General features: G+C 38.6%; 1 protein-coding gene across 2 annotated transcripts in view; it reads left to right on the top strand.

The window, feature by feature from the left end:
• The first annotated feature begins 10,469 nt into the window (after window positions 1–10,469).
• The window catches only part of LOC133265318 (connector enhancer of kinase suppressor of ras 2-like), a 187,726-nt gene continuing 177,590 nt past the window's right edge, over window positions 10,470–20,605 (top strand). For both annotated transcript variants that reach the window (XM_061445698.1, XM_061445699.1), the window contains exon 1: window positions 10,470–10,780. In XM_061445698.1, the coding sequence (XP_061301682.1) occupies window positions 10,714–10,780 (67 nt within the window). In that variant the 5' untranslated portion in view covers window positions 10,470–10,713. The remainder of the gene's footprint in view (window positions 10,781–20,605) is intronic.

Below are 20,605 nucleotides of genomic sequence, written 5' to 3' on the forward strand. Positions count from 1 at the left end.
AAAACTGGAAAAACTGGAGTCACAATTCCTGAAAAGCTTTGATGCAGTGATATTTTAACAGGAAAAGAATTTACTTTTAAATTCTAATATGTCTACTAGAATTCTAACCAGGACAATGTCCTACCAGAAAAGTTCATCAAAGATGTATCAGCAACCAGTTTACATAGCTGTTTTCAATGAAGCAATACATTTCAAAACTAGTCGTCTTTCTATTGCTTCTTCACAGCTCAATGTGATACATATTTTTGTTCAAGTGTAAAATCATGAAATTTGGAATTTTAGGGGAAAAAGCTTTCAAGAAAGTTATCAGCCTAACCTGTTCTTAATCTTAGCATTTTCTGTAAATAAATAGAAAGAAATAGGAAAATGAATTGTGCTGTGAAAAAGCACTAAAACAGCTTTTTCCCTAGGAGATTATAAATGACTGTATGTATGAGCAGAATATTCAATTAACGTGAAGAATGTTCTGCTAAGTTTCATGATGATGTAGAGTGAGAAAGCAGCCATACAACAGAATTGGTGAGCTATAGAAAAGGTGCAAGAACTTCCTTAGGAAGATACATGATAGTATAAATGTAGACATTTATTGCAAAGATAGATGCAGAGATGAGTCAAATGTGGTGCTTCATCAGTAAAATGTAGGCAGCATTACACATAAGTAATGTTGTGTGGTTTAGGTTAGCATGCAAAATGAATTTATAAATCATAAATTGAACTAGTATTAATAATTTTACAGGTAGATAAATGAAATCAGTATCTTTCCTAACTCTCCCAAATAAATGTAAAACAGTTGCACCATTACTCCCCTTTACCAAAGAGTTAAGGAAATATTCAATGTGTAGCTTAAATGATGAAAAGTTATAATCCCAAGATTAACCTTGGAGGAACTAGGATGAAGAGGGAGGTTAATATTGGAATATACAGCTTAGATTTTTATTTAACTTGAGCTTGGTGCTGCAAGTGTGAGCAATGATGCCTCCAGACACCTCTTACTTCTCTCTGCCACTGTGGCTGGTTGCTGCTGCAGCACCATCTCCAGAGTCCCAGCAACCATCCCAAGTAAAAGTGGGAACTGGTACCAAGTTCAAAGTGAGTGAGGATATGGAATATGAGCAGAGTCAAGCAGTGGGAGCCTTGGTCTCAGCTGAACCTAGGGAGAAGTTTCTCAGCTACATTTATAATGTCATTATAAATCTACCTAGTAAAAAAAAGCAGGCCCAAAAAGGCATGAGGACTGGAAGCTGAATCCAGTCTAAAACCATCATGAAATAGTCACTAAAATCATTGAGCTCTTCCAAACAGAAGGCACAGAACCTTGTCTGTAGGGACTGTGAAATAAGGGTCAAGTGCATAACAGCTTTCTTGTCTGTCTCACCTTTTCACAGCGCTGGCTCACAGTGCTAACCTCCTACTGAGAGGTTTTGTAGCCAAAAATTGCTGCTGCTGCTGCTACTTCACTGAACTGAGAAATGAAAACACAACGACTCGAACTGCACGAGAGATTTTCCTCTGGAGGAAACCTGGTGGATGGAATTTGACTGGGAAACTGACAGAAGCTTGAGGAGCGAAAAAAGCAAAGCTTAGTGACATGGGGAACTGCTGATGGACAGGTAGCAGGGCTCCAAGGGCAAGGCTCAGCCATGGTCATATCTGTGTTAAAAGACTCATGGCTCCTTTTTTTTAGGACTAAGTATTTTGATACTTGCAGCCATTAGCATTTCTAATTATTCTGATAGGCAAAACAATCCCCATGAAGAGAAGAGCTAAAAATGCTAGCTGTTATAAGGCCTCAGAGGACACAGGTCCTGAGAAAACACTCAGTATGTGTCATCAGGAATTAGAGAGCTGTAACTGTTGAAGACCACTGAAGCAAGGAGAGATGAAAAAACAATGCCCAGATTTTAATGGCAGGGCTGTGGATGGTCTTTGTTGGCTGAAGAACTTACTGTTGAGTCTGTCCTTCTCTCACAGGGAACAAAAGGACTATGTCTGGCTGCAGAGCAGTCGAGACACCCAGCAGAAGGAAGGAAATGCCGCGGGTCAAGGGGAGGAAGGCGAGCAGAAGCTGCAGATGGCAGGGGGATTCTGACAGCTATTGCTATAAACGAGGCTTCCGGATGGCAGGTCTTAATTTTGGAGCTGAGCTCATGCAATCTGTGACTCCAGGAGAGTCAGAGGGAAATGAAAGCTGACTTTGAAACACAGCTACAGTCTTGGAAATTACTTTATACCTACCTCTGCTTGATCAGAGCAGGGATTGTCACCATCTAAAATGGTTTCGGGTTGTCCAAGGGCACTTTTAAGAGAAAAGGAAAACATGACGTTGTTTGCATCCCAAGCTCTTTAAAAATAAAGCTACCATTACATGTAAGAGAGAGCAGAGCTGTGTGGAATAGAAAAGGCAAAGGAAAAGTCCTGACAAATTAATTGCAGGAGGAAAGCTGGTTGTTAATGCAAAGGCTCCTGGTTAAAAGCAAAGAGTCATGCTGCTGGGATATAGTGGAAAACACGACAGGACATATCACCATCATCTTTTTGGTCTATTTAAACGTCAAAGCAAGTTAATTTGGGGAGACAGGCTGAAGGGAAGAGACCTTTTTGTTCTGCATCCTTCTTTTGTATTACTGTTTTCCTTGTGTCAGTGTATTACTACAGAGAGAATCAAAACCTCCCAGCTCTGCATTTAAACCCAATGTTTCATCCACCAGTCATTCATAAATTTATGAAGGGCAGTATAGGAAGCTTCACATATTAAATTCTCTAAAGTAAACACAGCGAAGGCTGCAGCAAATGTTTTGATGTTAGTTTAGTCTGGCAAGTATTGGAGACCTATATAGATTTTCTTTTTCTGGCTTTCAGCTTATATCTCTCTTTCTGTTCACAATATTAAGGCAACAAAAAATTTGGCTCCAGTCACGCACTGAGACTATCTCTGTAGTCACTGCACAGCCAGTCCTCCAGGCAAATATTTAGTCTAACTAAACATCATGAATGAAGAGGTTATTGGAGTATAAAGTAGGAGCATAATCTGAGGTTTTAACCAAGGCATTAGAAAGACCTAATAATAGCAGGGCTTTGCAGAGATGCTAAGATAAAGGCATCTTGCAAATGCCTCCAAGAAAAGCTTTGCCTGTCACCAGTCACTTGGCAACATGAATGACAAGCTTGGACCAAGAATCATGCAGAAAAATGAAGATGGCATAACAATAATTGTTTCATGAATTTGACATTCTCCTTGCCAGCACATCCTGAGTGACCCCATCAGATATCTCTGCAAGGCAAAATGACTCTTTTAATATTTAAGCCCATATTCAAGTATTTCTGTAAGGCAAACTTCACCATGGGGTGATGGAGAAGATGAAGAAGAACAAAATGTTTCTTTACAGTGGAATACTTCTCCATATCATTGCCTAGATCGCATCCCAGTACTCTCCTGTACGCTTGAACTTGAACTTTTATTTCCTTTATCACCAGAGTGAGTGTCTTTCAGTAGCAAAACAGATCCCATTTGCAATGCTGCTGGACTGCTTTCCTCAAATAATAAATCTTACATGGAATATACAGATCAAGTTCCTTGAAAACATTAGGAAAATCAACAGGCAATTTTGTTTCAAAGCTTACTTTCCAGCCAGCAAATAATGAATAACAAGGGAATCTACTATCAACAGTTTGGAAGTTTTATTACTGTTGTCAGGTTTCCCATTATTACTGTTTTTTTCCGAAGTAATATGGTTTACTTCATGTAGTGAGAAGCAGATGGTTTATCACTTGTAAGTGGTTATATGCATCTTGCTGAGGAAGTATATTGAACACTTTGAATGCTTTTATCAACTAAGTATTTTCCATTTTTTCCATTATTTACTAGAAGAAGGGGAAAGGCAAATAGAAATTATATTGTATACAAATGAATATGAATGTACTGACAGGAAATGAAATGTACCATAGTAATAATAATTCTTACATTTTGTTAAAATACTCTTTCTAATATTTTCTTAAAAGAAGCTGGAGTTAAGAGCCACTCAAATTTTAGAACCCATAAATGCAAAGATCTGAGGGCCAAAAAGAAGAGTTATGAAAATGTAGTCTGATCTACACAATGCCTACATAATACAGACCACTGATCCACATGGAATGATTTTGGCATCACACTGACAATTTCTGGCGAGCTGGAACGTATTTTAGAAGGAGATTGTCCACTTTTGCTTTCAGAAATCCCCACGCTGACCTTGTAACTGTTGATTCTATAAGCCCCATGTTTTGGGAAACTGAGGGTGAATCCATTTTGAGCACAGAATCATCTGCACAATGTGACAGGATCCCCTCAGAAGGTGGCAAGTTGCGTGAGACTCAGACAGACCTGCTCTAAGATGTTTTCCTGTTCCTCCTTAGTTTAGTTACATTAGCCAGTCAGTTCTGAATTTAGCAGAATTTTGTAGTAATTCCTAGAGGAATTCTGTGTAGAAAAATGATAACAAAGGATCTTTCTGCTGTTTTTCCTTGTTTACCAAACTGATGATGGCAAACTGAGGAGATAAATTATGCAGATGAGGCATCTGTATTGCTAATCCTCTCTTTTCCATCAGCTCAGAGTGAAGATTTGCCCAAATATCTGTATCCTCATGACGTTTACTCTTCTGCAGGGAGGAAGCTGTGGTTAGCTCTGGTGGTACAAGTCTGTGTATGAAAGAATCCTTCTCCTTGGCAAGGTAGATGCATATTTGACAGGCGCTTCTTCAAGATGCTTTCTTCTTGTATCTATGCTTTAAAGACTGTCCCAGTGATTCACAGATTTGAGCATGCCCCGTTATTTGGAGCTGTTTAGAAGACTATAAACATGTTGACAATATTAGCAAGCAGACTAAAACCAGATGATCCTGTTTCCCTTTAATAAGAAAACATCTTGGTATTCTCTGCTCAGAAAACATTTGCAGTCCTAGTCAAAGCAACACAGAGTTCATCTTCTGTGTGAATAAATTACTCCAGTTGTAACTTCACAATGTTTTTCTGAAGTCGATGGATTTATATTAGAGAAGAACTATATTCTTCATGTTAATTTTTGGTATGGTTTTACATATCTTTTATATTAATACACTTAGTATGCATTTTAAACTCTGAACATGGCTGCAAAAAGTGATTGTTTTTTTTTCCCAGGGATATGTGATCTGGAGAATTCTTCCTACATAAACTAAACTACTGCTGACATTAAGGAATTGTAACATATCTGAAGGGCAATTCCGGGGGAGATGGAGGAGGAGAAAGATATCATGATAAAAGTGATAGCAAGATAGGATGAAATTTGCACCTCCCCTGTCCATACTATACACGTTTTGTGGCTGAATAGAGGACTTGAGTCTCAAGAGGTGTCAAGGTAGGAGCTTTTGTGAACACTAAAATATGCTAAGAAAATCTGCTCCGTAAAAGCATCTCAGCAATGTCAAAACATGCTTTTTAGTAAGCGATTATGAAATAATTTCTCTCTAGTCCTAAAAAACTGAGTATTTCTTGCATTTTTGCGATCTAGCCCTGATTTCCAAACGTTTGTTAAGGGTGTTTTAACACCAAATTAATGTGAAGTATCATATATTATCACCAACACGCATTAATAAAACAGTTATATCACCTAATGGAGCGTGAAAAATATAAATTTCTAATGAAGCTCCATGTGAAACTGGCATATGAATACAGTATCTGTGACTGAATTGCAGATGCTACAGAGGGCTTCTATGAAAAAGGTACTACAAAATGTTGTAACAATAAAATCAGCAGTCAAACCAAACTCTTTGCTTCCAATTTTTTTTTAAGCCAAAATGTTCCTGCTTTCAAAGTTCAAAATCTTCATGAACTTCACCTTGCTGAGAGCCGACGCAGGTGAAATCCCAGGGGGATGCTTCCAGCCATCACTACAGCCTAGTCAATAGAGACAAATCTTGCAGGTGGAACAAACGGCCTACAAAAGGGAAGGCGATGGGTGTTTTGCGCAGCTTTCTGCTCGCTCCTGGCAGGCTCCTGGCTTGCACAGATGAGTGTGGTGCCAGTAGATGGCACTCCAGAACGTGTAACACCGGCGCGCGGGCTGGCTGGGTGCGGGCAATGGCCTCCACTGGCCACCCCTTGCGCTCTGTTGGAGTCGAGATACTCGGAGAAAGGAGAATAAGAGCTAATGCCTCCACAGGGCTAAATACCTCCCAGCACCAGCTGGTGTTGTATCTTCTCCAACATATGCTCACTTTGTATATCCAACCTATTTCAAAAGCAGTCGGACAGACCTATCATGCAGCACCTTAGTGTTAACCCTTGTTGGCGGTGGTCTTACCCTTCTTTACAGCCCTTGTAGGGGATTCTGGAAGCACAGGAAGCTTCCTTCAACTCTTCCAAACTTAGGTGAGGACAGTCAAACCCCAACCTTTCAGTTTGTAAACACAGGGTAAATTAAGGCAAAGGTTTATAGTTAAATAGCTTGTCACCACTGTGAGCCAGGTTTTTTGTTCCTCGTAGCACAAGCTTTATTGCTGTTATACAAATTCACCAAAGGCAATATTTTGCCCTGCATCTTTGAAACACAAGTCTTGAGAGTTATGATGCAAAGAAGAGATGTCATGAAAGCAGCACCAGGCAGAACCCATCTTAGAACAGAACTGAGCAAAACTAATTACCTTCTGTTCTTCGAAAATGTGCTTTTCCACACAAAATGGCTATATAATAGGTGAATGTTACATGGTAAAAAAATTTCATTATAATCAAGAGTTCAGTGGTCATTTCCATGGACATTTTGCTTATATTTTCATTAATAATATAAATTATAGATATCCTAAGACATAACATTACGTACCACTTTTTAAGGGCATTCATGATTTAACTAATCTGAAACTGCATGCTTATGTTTTCCATAATGGCTATCGAATGCAATGTCAAGATGTTCTTAAACTGAACTATAAAGCACTTAATTCAGAACATGCAGGCTATTTCTCCATCAAAGACTATGAGAATAATTGTTATCAAACTAAAAATGCAAGAAATATGTGGTTGCTCTCAGTGTTATACCGTGTTACCAGGTCTGAGCACAATCATTAACAGGAAAGTTGTCGCTGGCCATGAAATACACAAGAACGTTTAACTGCCGCCCCCAGTGACCATGAAAATGCAGAGAGTGATGATTTAATTAATAATCCCAGAGATACCAGGCAGTGCTCAAAAACTAAAGAACTACCAGCATTATTGCTGTGAAGAAGGAGAGAGTCGGAACGTTCCCACCAGCATGCTCAGCCTTACGCCTTTGCTGTCAAACATGATAGCAGAGATTATGGCTTGGAATCACCAGATTATTTCATATAGGCCTTTGACAACAGCGTTGCATCATATAGTGAAGGGTCTGTTTCCTTTCTTTGTTTCAAATGCCTTACTTTGGTCCTATGCTTATGCAGACTTCAGTCAAAAAGCATTTCTCATTTACATGACCTAGATAGAATAATAGTGAGAAAGCTGTTCCTTGATCTTTTTTTCTCTTGATTTGCTATATTCAGCCTGGAAGGAAAACAGAGTCATGGGAACACATTGTTTCTTTTATGCTGGCATTAGGAAGCAGTGCTAGGTAGATTGGGGGATAGATCTAGGCAGAAGCCTTGCAATAAATGGACAGAAAAACACATGGAATAGCTTTAGGGATTACACAGTTTTGCTTATTTTTTAAAAAAAGTTTCTTGTTTAGTGACTTTTCAAACTTGATTTTACTACAGTGACCTGGAGCTGACAATAACTATAAGGTCAGTGATTTAACTCTAGCATAGCTATGTTTAGAACCATGTCAGTAGTTAAGGGCGAATACCTCAGTGCGATGGGTGTCTTAGTCCATGATTACTCATTTCAGAGTCATTACCGCAGCTGGCATACTGGACAACCTATAGTAAAAAGTGCTATGAACTGACTTGAACTGTTATGGAAATAGTTTGAACACATCTTGACTCCATTTGGCCTTAGCTGTTTCTCCGTTGTATCCATTACTCAGATCTGTGGCCCACCACAGGCTCCTTTTCTGATCTAGACAGATGTTTCTGTGACATCTCATATGACAAGGTATGAGAAAGAAATCTTTCTTGAACTAACAAAGCAAGAAGCAGAGGAAGTACCCAGGTACAACTGTCCATGGACTGCCATGATGAACATACCCATGAGGCAAGTTAAAGGAACATTTGCCTGGGTTTAGAATGATTCGTGACAAGCTGTGGCTATGTGCACTGAACTATGCAACGATAATGAAGCTGAATAAAACATCTGCTCAGGAAGGAAAGAAACAGAGTTATTTTAAAACAGAGTTTTTAACAACTTTAAATATTTTATTCCAAGAAGTAGAAGAAAAAGCAGACAGTTGTCCATAAGGCTGTAGAATCCCCAAATACAGACAAACTGTGACTAGCAATAACAAAGAAAAGGAGATCATCTGGTAGTTAAGATCTTTCTTAACTACCATTATCATTAAGATAAATGCCACTGCTGAAGCCTGTTGGCGCATAACAGTATGAATAAATGAAAACACAAACCATCTTTGTGGTGAGGAGCCTCAGGAACAGCACATGAAATAGTTTTCAGAAGTTCTTATCCTGAAAATGGAAGGACCGATTCCAAAATAATGGGTTTGGGGCTCTTGTCATCCAAGTGCAATTAACATAGATGGAAGTATGCCCACTGATACTGGGGGCATACTCCCACACAACCACCGGCACTGATGGGCTTGAATTCAGCCTCCATCCTCTTTCAAAAATATGTCAATATGTATATATATATATATAAAAAAGTCTATCCAGTCAAACATGGGTAGGAAACGTGAGACAAAAGGGCATTGACAGAGGAATTAGGGAAATAATCCAAGCGATCATGAATGAAGATTATTTCATGTAATCGTGTCCAAATATTAAATTCATACAAAACAGAGCTTACCACAAATTCTTCCATGCTTGTCTTGAACTTAAAAGAACTTATGAGAGGTGATCATTGGGTGAAAAAGAATTTAAGAAAGCCTAGCCCCCAGACAAACAGCTTGTGTGGTTTCCAATCTCCAAGCTAACAGAAATATTTATTCTACATATCTCAATTCTAGCCCACTATTGTATAAAGAAAGAAGTATTGTGTGTTTGAAATCTTTGTCATTATTATGTCCACTGTAAACAGCTGTTTAGGCAGAACTAAAGCTACTGAAAGTGGTTTCCTAAAACTCATAGAGGATACTGACATGCTCTTTCTTGAAGGAGAATTGATGTGAGTCCTTTTATAAAGGAGATCTGTGCTCTGAGCACTCAAAATACATCATAGAATCTAATCGTACTACTTCCCAAAAGGGAAGGATAGAGTGCACCACTGAACTGAGAGTGGTACATCTCTTTGGAGACATTTCGGGGGAGGGGGGGGGATGATGATGCCTGGCTGCATCCTTATTTATATAAAGAACCCTGAAACAGTATAGCATGAATCCTGCATTTGTATTTTATGTTCCCCCATATGAGAGAGAGAGGAGAGATCTCAGCCTGTGTAAATGAGGCAGACATGGTAATGATATCATCTTCTTACCCTGATGTGCTCGTGGAACTTGGAGCAGTGCAGGCTGAACAGATGAAAGATTACCGAAAAGGAGGTGGAACTGCTTTGTTCTGCCTTTTTTCCCTGAAACCTGAGTTTCTCCCCCGAAGATAAAATAGTGGGGATGCCTGTCTCAGACAATGGGTCATACAGAAAGCATACATCTATTCAGTGACATGATGCAGAACTTGTGCTGCGTGAGGTGCAAAGAGTCACAAATGGGTCCAAAATGGGCTGTTTGGTACATCTCATTGCAATGTTTCACCTTCATCTTATGGAAGGGTAGTGAACTTCAGTATTAAGAATATTTAAACATTTTTTTTTCTCCCTAAAAAAAGAGAGGTTGGCTAATAGTCCCACTGCTTTGAATTAAAATACTTGCTATACTTGTCTGTATTAAAGTGCTGTAGTAGTAAAAATTGACTCTTCCATGCTGTCATTCTTTCACTATAAAATGAGCAAATATATTGGCTCTGAATGTGGCCAGAAAAAAAGAGTTTTCTTCCAATAGTTTTTTTCTTGGGTAAGACTTTTCATACTGTGTTTGACATTCTGAATTACATGATTATGTAGTATAAGACTCCAGAAACATTTTGTATTGTAGAGATGGAGATGCTCAGCATTTTGCCAGATGCCAAGTGATATTCTGATATTTATCTTTTCACTTTCAACTGAGTGACAGCATATTCACAATGAAGCCAAGACAATCTGCTATCAAGTTACAGTAATGATATTTTCCCTGATGAAGATCCCAGAGCTTGTTGGAATAAAGCTCCTTAAAACTCTGTGTCTGGAATAGCTCCAGCTTGAATTGCTCTCTGTGTAATATCATTTTATATTTGTGCCAGTCTAATAAGTAGATCACTGGGTAGAGGCTTTGGTAAGTAAGTCTATACGTACTGCACCATTTCCTGGCTCTGTGCTCCAGTGTGTTGCAGGCTGTGTGCAGTGGGGGAGGTGCCAGCGCTGATCAAGCAGTGTAATTTTATACATTACTGAATCAGTGCAGGAGAAACCTGGAGGGACAAAGCATCATCTTCTCTTTGAACTGCACTGTAAAATCCTACAGCTCTCTTAGCCTAGCCATGCTTTGATACATTTTTTCTCTTCTTTTTCTGATTTTGGTGTGAATGATAAAGTGATCTGATGATGGCTCTCGTTATGGAACCTATTAGCAAGTGGACGCCCAAGCAAGTAGTGGATTGGATGAAAGGTATGATCATTTATTACCATGTATTGTCTTTACTTTGGATCCTTGCAATTTATGTATTTGCTTTTGTATTCTTTGTTTTGGGAAGAGTTTATTCAGTTTAAATCATCTGTATGCTGCTTTGCATAGTAGTTTTAAAGACACAACTGAGCAGAGAGGCTGTTTCAGCTGTGCAGAATGTTGTTGGAATTTCTGCCGAGAACTGAGTGGGGATCAAATGCATTTGTTGCTAAATGCAGACATAAAGTGTGTGTGTCTCATGGCTCCATTATGCATTGCACAGTGTAACATTAGTATGTTTGGTTGCTTTAAATTTGCCCTGATTAGGTCTGTTTTGCTCATATCAGGTGATCTGATGCAGTGCCTGTGCAGCACTTGTGTGTAGTTTTAGGGTACCACAAGGAGCATAAGGTGCCGGTGGCTGGATGAGGAATTGTGCTTCTTACTGACATGATGTCACATTAGTCCTGATGTGTTCACGCTTCCCAGCTGCTCCTGCTCGTGCCGCTGCCATGTCCAGCACACCCGGTCCCTGTCCGTCACTGGTACCGTGGACAGTGCAGCCCCTGCCGTGCGTGGGGTGCGTGAGGGGGAGCACGCAGGGCTGAGCCTGGCTTCGCTGGGAAAACTCTTCCCGGTAACTTGATAGGAATGATGATTTCCCTGCACATTTGCAGTTTCACAACACAGCCATAAGCTGTGACATGTTTTGCCTCACAATGCTCGGCTGTGCTGCAAACAGATTGGATTGGATGGGAGGGTGAAGAATTGTTCGTGATGATGAGTGGTTTAAATTTCTCCAGTGTGGGGGAAAATGTATTTCCATGGTAGGATGCATTAGTGTTGTTATTCATGACTTCTGATGAGCTGTCTGTCTTAGAGGCAAATAATTTCTGCTCCATTATATAAGGAGAAAAGGTGCAAATTTTGGGTTTATGGTACACATTTCTGTAATGTGATTACTGAGCTTATTAGAGGGTTGAGTCAGATGCCCACTGTAATATCCTTAAAGCTTTCAAAGTATTATCATTATTAAGAGAACGGTTCTAATTTCATTTTGCTGAGATGCATCTCCGTACTTAACTGAAATTGGGCTCTTTAGGTGCTTATCAGACGCAGTACAATTATGAGCAAAGCATTCTTTTACAAGTATATAGTAGTATGAAGCAAATAGTATCTTGGAGAATGTATGGAGTTTTTCTCAGGTGTTTGAGAACTCAGGTTATTTGGGAGGTCTTAAGCAGGTCATCAGGAAGGATCCTGAAACCGTTAGATACAACACTGATTCCCATTCTCCAATGTCATTACTTGAAATCACATCCTAATGTATGTGCAGAGGAGAGTTTTCAGTACATACAAGATTTCAAAAGTGGGCAGGTAATCATGCTATTTTAACTCATGACTTCAATTATAGCGTATGTTAAATGTCAAAGTGTGTGTAAGACTTGTTGCTAATTTAAAAATACTTCCTGCTGCTTTTTTACCCTTTACTAATTTACCCTAACTAATTACATCTCAGTTAACATGAACCCATAACATCTGTAGTGCATACCATGGGAAGCAAGAAGATCACACAAACAAAAGGTTTTAAAATGTGTGGAGTTGCCTGACAGTAAAATTTGTATCCAAGACTGCATCCTGCATCCATAGGGCTGTGTGGAGTAGGCAGTGATGTCTGCGTGCCTCTGGGCTTTAGCATAAATGAGGATAATGCAATAAGCATTGAAGTATTTACAAGAGATATGTGTTCCTTGGTAACATGAGTGCTACACATCCACAAACGTAACAGTTGCCCATTTGTCCGTTTTTACCATGCTAATATTGCAAGCCCTTCTTTTATCCTGGTGTTTACCTTTATAAATGCATTCTCCAGCTGTAGCCAAAGAAAAGCCCTAACACACATAAATGAAAGCGTACCAGAGTTAGTTTCAAAGTACTTGTAAATACCTCGCTTTACAAATAATGCCCAGTTGTGGCCACTGTTTGCCTGTAATTTACATGTATTCTGTATGTCAGCTCTATTAGCTGTAGTCATTATGCTAAACAGCTATCAATACATTGGAGAGGTCAAAGGTCTGCATAGGTAGTGATTTTCAAGTGATGAGATAGCTTTTATGCATTTCTTCTACACTGAAAGGTACAATTCTGTGACAGTGTTAAAAAGATAAAGACATTTTAGGAAAATTGTCACGCTGTGAATGTGGAGTGTTATCTCTACTACAGATAGCAACATGTTAATAAACAACGTGACAAATATGGCAAGTGTAATGTGCCTTTTTTGGCTTAAAAACATGTAGTCAATTAGCTTTATTTGTAAAGGGAAAATTTCATAGGGAAATTATAGTAATATGCCTTTTAAACTTGAGTTTATCAGATTATTTAAGCTATCGTAGCTTATTTATAAAAGCTGTTAGCAAAGTGCATGTTTTAAAATCAAATAGCAGTGAGTACCAGCAACATCAAATAATTGAAGAGAAGATAAAAGAAAGTCACAAAAATAATACTAATGTTTTGAGACCTGGCTGCCCAGGATGTGTCCTTGTTCCAGTGTTCTGTTACCAGCAGTAGCAGTAGCCTAAGCCCCAGCCAGGAGGGGACACCCTTCTCGTCTCTTCTTCCTTAAGGAAACATTACCTGCCAAAAAGGTAAAAACTGGTAGGGTTAAAGGAACATTATTATGACAAGCTGGCATCTTGTATTTACCCACAGTTCCTTTCTCAGGAATGCATTCAACTGGAAATCAGCTTGGGAACTGTGGACAACCTGAAAAGGCCATGGAAGTCTTTTGAAATTGATTCTTGAGGTTTACAGGGGATCTAGAAGTTAAGGCTCCAAATAACTTTGTGCTAAAAAGTTGTCTTCATACTAACATGTTCTGTAAAGTTTAGCAAATACACAGCAGAAGTCACTGTGGTTCAAAAGAATGTTTTCAAAGGAATGGAAAGTGTTAATTGTGAAGATACTTTTAACAACAGTTTTCAGGCACTATTCCATTTTTTGCCCAGATTTCCTAAAATTTTAAATTTCTCTAAATGTTTTTTGCTTCAGAAATAAGGGAGTGTTTCTGCTGGTATATAGCCATTTCTTACATAACTCAATTTTTTTCCTGGGGATATCTACTATGGACCCAAAGGTTTTTTAAGAGAAAGAACTTTGCCTTGCTCAAATTCCATTGTGGCACTGTTGGAAAATAAATACAGCCATAGAGCTTTCAAGTACATGAAGAATCAGAGTGGTTTTTTAACCTGGTCAGGTTTTCCTGTGATTTAGTTTAACATATTAATATGACACTTCAATATTTGCATCCATAATCCTTCTACCTGCAGACTTTGATTGCTTTTTGGCCTATGAACTTTCTGTGAAACTCAGCAACACTTTGCTGGTGCCAAGAGGTTATGGGAGTGAGTGCTCCTAAATCAAAGGCCGTCTGTTTTTAGATGCATGTACTCTGGAAGGTGATCCTGTACAGAATTTGGGGGGCTTGGGGCACAGAGGGGAGGTATGATGCCTTACTGCTGCCTCTGATTCGCACTTAGGATTAGTAAAAGCATGATAGTTTGTGTTTTCATTTCAGGCTGTAGACGGTGTGCTCTGTACTTGTAACAGAATTTACAAGTTTGTACTTCCTAAGTGAAGCAGTTTACAAGTAGGTCATGTAAAATGTGAACTCATTTACAGTGAAGTGATGCCTCATTCCAACTAAATACTAACTTTCCCGAACAATGCAATGCAATGAAATGAAAGACAATGAAATAAAGCTGTGACTTCGGGGGAATGGAATGTTATCAAACAGCCGAAAAATAAAAATAAGGAACCAGTTGTTTCTTAAGTACCTGTAAGTAATAAGTCCACATGGAGTCAGTTACTCAAAGTCTTGGGGACTGACAAAACAGCCTGCAGTGACGGTTTCTCTCATAATGTATGCTCAGCTTTGGATCCTCATTTCACAACTGCAAGGCAGTTTTTTTCCCCTTTAAATCCAGAATTTCTCCACTCTCAACAGGAGATGCAGAAATGAAAAAATAAAAATTAATTCAGTTGGTAAACTGACTAAGTGTGCTGCACTGATCCTGTGCAGAATAATTATATGTTTAGCTGAAGGGTTTTCCTTAGCATGTAATTCCCTGATTTCAAGCTGGCTCATAAAAGAGAAAGGAAGGGAGGGAGGGGGGAGCTGAGAGCAAGGAAGCTGATGACGTGAGTGGACTTGTTAGCATTCATGTCACGCAGGGCTCCGGCAAACCCCTTCTCAGTCTTCCTTTGCTTTTCATTCGATCGCTACCTGTTCTGTAGCAATGTCGTAACCAGGGAGTCTCCCTCTATTTACAGCAAGTAATACATAAAATCTTACAGCATGCTGGAAACACAGCTAAATATGGTGACATACTGCAAAAGCAGCCTTCTAGGTGCTGAGCTGGATGATACTTAGCTTACTCGGTCCCCCTTCATGACCTTAGAATCCCATAATACAAGAACTCTACTTCACAAGATGCAATTTGAAACTTGAGTGGTTAACCCTGGTCATATCTTATTTAGAAAAATGTAGGGTTTATAACGTCCTTTCGGTTCTTTCTGAAGACAAATAGGTTTGGAAGAGAACTGAGAGCCATCAATAGAGATGCCCTCGGAATTAGCTTTGAATTTTCAAGCAGTTCCAATGTAAATGTTTCACCAGTTTCTTTCTACTCCCACCAGTTTCAAAACTCAGACAATTTACTGTTGTGTCTCCTTCTTGGAGGACTGTGTTCCACTTGTACTACATTTCCAGTTGTCATTAGAAAGTCACTGAACAGAATTGTCTGCAGTTCCTCTCCAATTCCTCTTACAAGTTTCAGGCTGCAATACTTTTTAGATATAAATTTTGGCAACAATTACTCTGTTGAATGTTGTCAACTGTTTGCTTTAAAAAGGTCAGAGCACACCTCAGAGTTGAATGCTTTGCAGTGTAGGTGGTTAAGATCAGATTTCAATAAACCAGCATAGGTACAGCTAAGTGTTGGAATAAGCTGTCTGGGCAGGTTTGGCTGTTTCCTTTGTAGGAGATGTCTAACACAACTAAGAAGAGCTCAGACAAGCATCCCTCTGGAATGGTTTATTTGCTGTCTGTCCATAGCAGAATGGCCTAATGTGTTCTCAAAGGTTCTGCAACTCCGGCAAGATCTTGGGATGGTTTCTTGCATATGTGTGACCCTCATCTTTGAAATATGTGACAGAGTTCTGAAGAGATTACAGCTCTAGCTTCCTTCTGGATATTTCATTGTTTGTATTTTCCAGAATACCTTTGTATATCCTAGCTGCAGACATTGGTAGACAGCTGGGATGAATCTGCATTTCAGATATCTGGAATCTAGTCTCAATGGGAAAATTGCATTGGGGGAAAACTACAACTTACTCAGGAGAGTATATGAAAAAAATCATACACAGACTGTAATCTGAAAGCTCAAGATTACAGCTCACTTTTTCTTGCAAAGGGAGCCTAGTGCAGGTGAGTTGTTCTTTCATGATGAGTAAATACGACATAAGGATACATTGCATTTTGCTTTATTCTCCTTTATTTAATTTTTTATTTTCTTTAATTCTCATTTCTTCTAAAATACCTGCATTAATACTAAGAATTAGTATTTATAAAAGTTACTGGCAAACCATGTTTTTATTACCACCTACTGTACACATGGAAAATGAAAGCAGATGTAGTCAATATTGACTATAAATTGTAAGCAATATAGATATATGTGTAATATTTAGACATAGCAGGAAAAAACTCTAGTGGAAGTCTAACAAAATCAAGTCAGACACAAAGTATTCAAGATCAGATCAATACTCCGTTCCAAATGTCTAAAGTTCAAAAATCTTAATGTTGTATTTTATAAGAAGCTGGTGGCGTAGCCTCCTGAGAACAGAAGACATGATATTCATCAGTTTCAGCACCAGAAGCAAATATATACCCATTCCACTTTTACTAACATTTTACAAAAGCCCCATTCCTTTCAACCTAAGAGATCAAGGTATCATACAGAGCCTAGAAGACCCAGTACCTTCAAGGCTTTTAACTATCTTTACTTTGAATTCAACCTCTGTTCTACTGGCAGCCTGCACAGACAGCCTAACACTTTGCTGAGTCCATTACTCCATTTTCTGCCTTCCCAGTAACCATGCAGCCATATTTAGAGTCACAGTAAGCTGACCTACAAGCTGGGTAGAGTGTTGTACAAAGACCTCTATATACCAGGTCTACCTGTAATATTCTAGGGAAATTATTCAGCTGAGGTATTTCTGCATCCCTATCACTATTACCTCATTTTTACTAGCACCTTTTTGAGGACCAATTAGAAACTGGTCTGTGTATCTTCCAAGAACCAAGTGGATTAGTACTATCTCTGTAAAATGTTTCAGCAATATTTAGCAATTTAATGGTCTAGATCTGTTATCTGGAGATTTAGGAATACATTCTAAAATTTCCCTAACTGTAAAGCATATACATTCAGACCTTTTAAAGAAATGTAATTCTGCAGTTCTGCTTGCAGAGAAAAATCTGAGCTGAATGAATCTCTCTCAAGTCACATCTATCAAACCTAACTAATCTTCCAGGTCATGATATATATAAATTTACTTTATTGCCTTGAACCTTAATATAGGCAGTCAGACACAAATGTCATGCATTGCTATGTCTGTGTTTAAGAGCATACCTTACTGTATGTTCTTAAAACACATTATGCAAATCCTCAACTTTCTTCAGATTCTGAGCATTACAGGGAGAGCAGAGTGGCAATGAGATCAGATCTGCCTTCTCCAGATCGTCATTATTTCACAATCTATCACATTAGGAAGCAAAATTCAGAATAAATTGGATCCTGTGAATGACACATTCCCATTAAATGAGGGACTGTATGTCAAGAAACTTCAAAGATACTGGATCCTGCTGACCAGTAATACACCTCCATGATTTCTTCCCAGACATAATCCTGATAACATGTTCTTGCCCTAATAATTCTGGATTGTAAATTTTTGCTTGCTTTGACAACACGCATACACGTTGCGAATTCTGTGTGTAACGCGTCAGAGTCACTTTTACAAGTTTATAAAATAAAAATAGTAGAAAATCTCAGTATTGCAGTATTCCTGGCTACCCAAGTTGGAAAGCAGTTTTAGAAACATTACACTTTGCAGAAAAATATATTATGAATAGCACTTTAGTGCATGCTAGCAAAATGCTGTCTAGACAGCAGAGAGTCAGGCAAAATTCTGTTCCTGTTCTCATGTCTTAAAGCCAGTGGGAAGGCAGCGGCATGCTTTCTGGATCTTTACCCAAGGTACGGGGTCAGATGGATGCTTCATGTGCTTGAGTAAAGAAGTATTCCTACCTAATGAAATTTCCATACATGTCCTTCTGACCGGTTTAATGTCTTGCATTTCTATTTGTAATGAAAGAAAAAGGCACGAGGCACAATAAATATTACAACGCTTGCATATGCCAGGAAACTAAAAAGTATGTTACAATTTGTCCTGAGGTGCTTTATGCACCTACAAAGCTTTAAAAGCTAAAAAGGAAAGAACTTATCCTTTTAATGCCATTCTGTCTAAGAGCAGCTGTCCTGCCATGCTGACAGAAATGGAGGTTGTAGTTCTGCTGGTGAAATTAGTGGCACCATTGATATTAAATGAAGTATTGCACTTGATAAATGACAACAGTATCAAATATTGCTGAGCAGTAATATACATTCATCCTTTCCCATGGAATAATTTTGTAGCTATCTTCTAAATGCTATTTTTGTAGTTAAGGTTCTTTTAACTCAACACGAAACTTTCCCCTGTCCCCTGATGTCATTGTAGTGATGACAAGAGTTGGAAATATGGAGTTTCAGGAGTTATTGTTATAGGATTCAGAGAGATATAATATTATAAGGTTGTATTTGTGAAGAGCTCTAGGGCTGGATCAAAATGAAGTTACTTCTGATTAACTAATAGTCAAACAGCTCTCAACAAGTATCCTTGTTGACCTTTACTCAGAAGAATTCAGCGCAATGTTCAGTTTTCCTACTCAAATTCTCCTCCGACTCTTTTCCAGTAAAAATGAGTTATAAAAAGGCTGTGGCACATTTCAGTTATAACATAGGTGGACATTTAAAATAAAAATGAAACAGACAGTAATGTTCAAAATACATTCAGCTTTATTCCCTACAGCCGTGACCACCTTTCTCATTCTAAACAGCATACAAAGCCTAGAAAAATTCTGCCGATTTCAGGAGTTCTGAAGACAAAAATTGTGTCTTCTATAACCACACTGAAACTACTACAACTATAGAAAGGATTAATTTGACAATCTGCTTTTTTAGCTTACATAGAAAACTGCCTCTGTTTGAGTTAAAGCAGACAGTGGTGTCATCAGCCTGACAAGTCAGACATAGCAATTATCACTTGAATGGAGCATGTTATAGCTCTCTCTCCCCACCAGCCTGCCCTGTTTTCTCTGTCTCTCTCCTCTTGTTTATTCATATTACTCGTTAGCAGTATATTTCTTGTCTTTTTCATAACCAAATAGAGAGTAAGCATCAGATTGTGAAGAAATTCATTCATTAAAAATGTCTAGGTCTAGGTTTATATCTCAGAGAGGGTTGCAGTGATTTGGAAATGAACAGCATTCAAAATCCAGGAGAGGTAACAAAGGGCTAGCAATGTGTGAAAAGAGAAAGAAACTCCCACAATGTGGGAGTGATATCTTTTCCTCCTCTGTCCCTCTTAGATTGCTGTCTGATCCTGCACAGTAGTTTTAACTGTCCTATCATACAGAGTTCAGGTACTATCTAAACTATCTAAGGAGCAGGCACCTCTGTGCTGTACCATGTTATCTGTCCTGACATGCAAATATTTCTTCTTTCTCAAAATGTCAAAGACGTGTCCACGTTAAGCATTACAGATAACAGAAAATGACATGTATCAGCAAATTTTGATCTTCAGCTTGGCAAACCAGGAGTGCTTCTGTATGTCGCAAATGTGAGCAGTTCCACCACAATACTCTTTTATAAATAAAGGGTTACCATTTCAACATCCTCAGATTAAGTTGAGCAAGACAAAAACCACCTGCCCTGAGAACATCTTCTGGTAGCTTTGAAGTGCAGTTGCAAGAGGACATATGTTGATGTTTCATTGATTCTGTATTAGAAGCAAGGATGTGCCTAACTTCTCTTTCAGACTATGAAATGTTGCTTCCCTGGAAGGCATGGGGGAGGTAGTTCAACAATGGCATCTATTTAAAAATTCTTTGCAATGACTAAGAACATATACTAGATAGGAATGTGCTGCAGTGGGCACATTCCTAAATCCAGGAAAGACATATGTAGGCATCTGTTATTGATCACTCAGCATGAACAATGAGCTCATAATGAAAATGTCCTAAATTACAGAACACTAAGGCGATATTTTAATTGGCCATTGTCAAGAGATTTTAGGTTTTTATTGCCAAGTCACGCTAAGAATTTTCCTTAGTTATGCAGAAAACAACTTTATGGTTTACAGAGGCAAAAAACATCCAAAGCAGAGAAAAAACACACTTTGAAAACTGCATTTGAATCATGTAGTTGGAGGGAACAGGTAGGGTAATGTAAGAGAAGTCCAGAACTAATAGAGAAGTTTAGATTATTCACTACTTGAATGTCATATAAAAAGAAATGGATCCACTTAGTACAGTAGCTCAGAGATGTTGGTTGTCCAGAAATAAACCTTGAAGAATGAAGAGAGCTTGTGAATAATCCACCATGATATTTATCATTCAGAAAATGATAATTTTTTAAATCCATATTAAACCAAGTCATCATGGTGGCAATTCCCTCT

The sequence above is a fragment of the Pezoporus flaviventris genome, unplaced genomic scaffold (genome assembly GCF_033815535.1).
Source record: "Pezoporus flaviventris isolate CSIRO_AGI_PZ_B2104156 unplaced genomic scaffold, CSIRO_AGI_Pfla_v1 ptg000005l, whole genome shotgun sequence".
Classification (NCBI taxonomy): domain Eukaryota; kingdom Metazoa; phylum Chordata; class Aves; order Psittaciformes; family Psittacidae; genus Pezoporus; species Pezoporus flaviventris.